Source organism: Geospiza fortis, unplaced genomic scaffold, assembly GCF_000277835.1.
Source record: "Geospiza fortis unplaced genomic scaffold, GeoFor_1.0 scaffold172, whole genome shotgun sequence".
In the NCBI taxonomy this organism is placed as follows: domain Eukaryota; kingdom Metazoa; phylum Chordata; class Aves; order Passeriformes; family Thraupidae; genus Geospiza; species Geospiza fortis.
In genome coordinates, this window is record NW_005054309.1 from 3,192,243 (window position 1) to 3,195,655 (window position 3,413).

The 3,413-nt window shown below is 61.7% G+C and overlaps 1 protein-coding gene across 1 annotated transcript in view; it reads left to right on the forward strand.

The window, feature by feature from the left end:
* LOC102037706 (intestinal-type alkaline phosphatase-like) overlaps positions 1–3,413 on the forward strand; it is a 6,747-nt gene that overhangs the window by 1,503 nt on the left and 1,831 nt on the right. Inside the window, exons 7-13 of the mRNA XM_031055425.1 lie at positions 9–96; positions 211–402; positions 545–661; positions 938–1,219; positions 2,471–2,587; positions 2,700–2,815; positions 3,027–3,197. Of these exons, the coding sequence (XP_030911285.1) occupies positions 9–96; positions 211–402; positions 545–661; positions 938–1,219; positions 2,471–2,587; positions 2,700–2,815; positions 3,027–3,197 (1,083 nt within the window). The remainder of the gene's footprint in view (positions 1–8; positions 97–210; positions 403–544; positions 662–937; positions 1,220–2,470; positions 2,588–2,699; positions 2,816–3,026; positions 3,198–3,413) is intronic.

Below are 3,413 nucleotides of genomic sequence, written 5' to 3' on the forward strand. Positions count from 1 at the left end.
GCAACACATCCACAGACCCCTCCATCGTGGAGATGACGGAAAAGGCCATCCGCATCCTGCGCAGGAACCCCAAGGGCTTCTTCCTCTTTGTGGAAGATGAGTAGCTCCAGGCGGGCAGTATGGCTGGGGCTGAGGTGGGATGTAGGGCCTGGGAGCAGTTGGCCATCCAAGGGTACCAGGGAGAGGGTGACAGCCACATTCCCCATGCAGGTGGCAGAATCGACCATGGCCACCACAGTGGCCGAGCCAAGCAGGCGCTGATGGAGGCTGTGATGCTGGACCGGGCGGTGGCACGGGCAGGAGAGCTCACCTCTCCTGCTGACACCCTGACCGTGGTGACAGCCGATCACTCCCATGTCTTCACTTTTGGGGGCAGCACACCACGGGGCAACTCTATCTTTGGTGGGTCCTGGAGAGGGGCGGTGAACATCCCGCTTTCCACCTCACCCTGTTGTTCCCACGGGACGCTGAGCTTGCCCAGGCACGGAGCTGGGGAGGGGTACCCAGCTGGGACAGGGGGTGACAATGTCTTTCCCTGTGCCAGGGCTGGCCCCCAAGAAAGCCAAGGACAAGCGAGCCTACACCAGCATCCTCTATGGCAATGGTCCTGGCTACAGCATCCGTGATGGGGCCCGTCCAGCTGCCAGCCTCCCTGCTGCAGGTACCAGTCTGCTGGGGAGGTGGCAGAGCCATGGGCTGGCTGGGGACAGATTCCCAGTGAGTCTGCTGGGGATTGAGTGGAGGCACGGAGTGGCTGGGGACAGTATCCCACTGGTGTGGCCATGGATGCCACACAGGGTCCTGGTGCCACTGTGAGGCTCGGGAGTCACCCCCTGCAGAAATCACACTGATGCAGGAGTGGTGAGAGCTGTCCCCCAGCCCTGTGACATGTCGGCAAGCCAGACCCCCGGCCTCATTTCTCCTCTCGACCCTACAGAGGACAAGGACTACAGACAGCAGGCAGCTGTGCCCCTGGAGACAGAGACTCACAGTGGGGAAGACGTGGTGGTGCTGGCCCAGGGCCCCATGGCCCACCTGTTCCACGGGGTGCAGGAGCAGCACTACATCGCCCATACCATGGCCTACGCTGCCTGCCTCGAGCCCTATGCCACAGAGCCCGGGTGCAGGGCAGCCCGCAGGGCCTCCCATGGCCCACGATGCTCCCCGCAGCCCCTGCTGGCCCTGCTGGCCCTCTGCATGGCTGCCCTCACAGGGAGGGGCTGAGAGGCTCTGGCTGAGTCCCACTGTGGGCAGGACCAAGGGATGCAATAAACACAGGTTGTTTGTCTCCATCCGCCCTGCAAAGGTTCACAGGGGCCGTCACCTCCTGAGGTGCTGCCCTGTGCCTGCCTCCCCAGCTGGCTGTGCCTCCTGCTTCTCCCCTGGGACCAGCACTGCAGGCACTGGGGTGCAGAAGGTGATGAAATGTGGGTGATGAGAGGCAATGTCCTGCCCAGCTTTGCCTGGTCGGAGCTCTGTACACAAGGGTTGGTACATTCCTATCAAGGGCTGAGCAAGGAGCAGAGTTTGAGTCCACATCCATGGATTCATTGCTCATGAAAGCCTGGGGAGAGAGCAGGGTGCTCGGTGCACAAGTGACCCAGGTGCTCCCCATCCCCACCGTTATCCCAGCTCAGAGCTGCCCATAGCAGCCTGGGACAGGGCATTGCCCTGCCTGGCACCACAGCACCGTGCCCAGGGCAGGATTTAATGCTATCACTGCACTTCCTCTTGTCCCTGCATCTGTCTGTGCCCCAAGCCCATGTGTGCCCAGCAGGTACAGGGCCTTGTGCCAAGGAGGTGACACGAGCCCAGGCCGCAGCCTTTGCACTCGGCAGAGATGTGGTGACACACACCTCCACACACCCTGCTAGGGCTGATCCCTGTCCAAAGTCCCTCCCACAGCTGCTGGATTTACAGACACTGCCAGCAGCGTTGGCCTGTCAGATCTCAGCATGCAGCTCCTGGCATCCCTCAGCCTCTGCCTCTGCGCAGGGTTCAGCACCGCTGTCATTCCAGGTGGGGACAAGGACGGGGCTGGGTGCCCGGCTGGCTGCGGTGGGCGCCCAGGGAAGCAGGCTGTCAGCCTGGCTGGCCACAAGGAGGGCCCGGGGGGGTTTCACTTGCTTCTGTGCTGGGGGCTGGTCTGGGGGAAGCACCTGTATCCTCTATCACCGCTCCCAACCATGGGTTTGGCTGTGTCCCACTCACCAGATAATTCCCATTGTGTCTGGTTTTGCTGTCCCCCCTTGTTCCCTGCGCCAGGGCCCTAGGGCCAGGCAGTCAGTGCAAGCCTGCACAGTCTCGCCCCACCCCAAACAGCCCCAAACCACCTGGTCCATGTGAGAGGAGGCTCCAGCATGGGAGTGTGCAGGGAACAAGTATCCCTGGGCTCTGGTTACCCCTCAGGGGTACCCCAGGGGTGCAGGTGCTGTTGTGCTGGGACTGATGGGCATTTGCACTGTCCCAGCGGAGGAGGAGAATCCATCCTTCTGGTACAAGCAGGCAGCTGCAGCCATTGATGCCTCCTTCAATATCCAGCCGAGGATACATGAAGCCAAAAACCTCATCATTTTCCTTGGGGATGGTGAGTGCAGCTGGCACCCCAGCAAGCAGGCTGACATGGCCAGTACTCTGCTGAGTGGGATGTGTGCAGGGCACCTGGTCCAGGGGGTGACCAGGACCCTCTCTCTGCCCAGGATTCGGGGTCCCCAGCATCACAGCCACCCGCATCCTCAAGGCACAACAGCAGGGGAAGCTCGGCCCTGAGACCCCTCTTGCTCTGGATGCTTTCCCCTACATGGCTCTGTCTAAGGTAAATTCCAGAATGCTGGAAAGGGGCCGTGGTGATCCTGGGCATGGGGCCATGGTTATCCCATATGTGCAGCCCTGGCAGCCCAGAGCTGCACGTATGTTATGTATGGGGTCTCTCCCCATGCCACATGTGTTCATGTGTGAGTGAAGGAGTGAGGCACAGGGTGCTGCAGGGAGACCCCACTGGAGACCCCTCCCTCTATCCTTGGCAGACCTACAATGTGGACAGACATGTCCCTGACAGCGCGGGGACAGGCACAGCCTATCTCTGTGGGGTGAAGGGCAACTACAAGACCATTGGGGTGAGCGCAGCCGCCCGCTACGGGGAGTGCAGCACCACATTTGGCAACGAGGTGATCTCAGTGATGGAGCGAGCCCGCAAAGCTGGTAATGGGGGATGCAGGGCTGGGGGAGCCTGGAGGAACAAGGGGTGCCACACCGGGGGCTTACCCCCACAGTGGGGTCCCATAGCTCGGTGGTGGAGACCCTGTTTTGGGGTCCTTGGTGTGGCCTGATGAGCGGGGTTTGGCAGGGAAGGCAGTGGGCATCGTGACCACGACGCGGGTGCAGCACGCCTCACCCTCGGGAACCTACGCTCA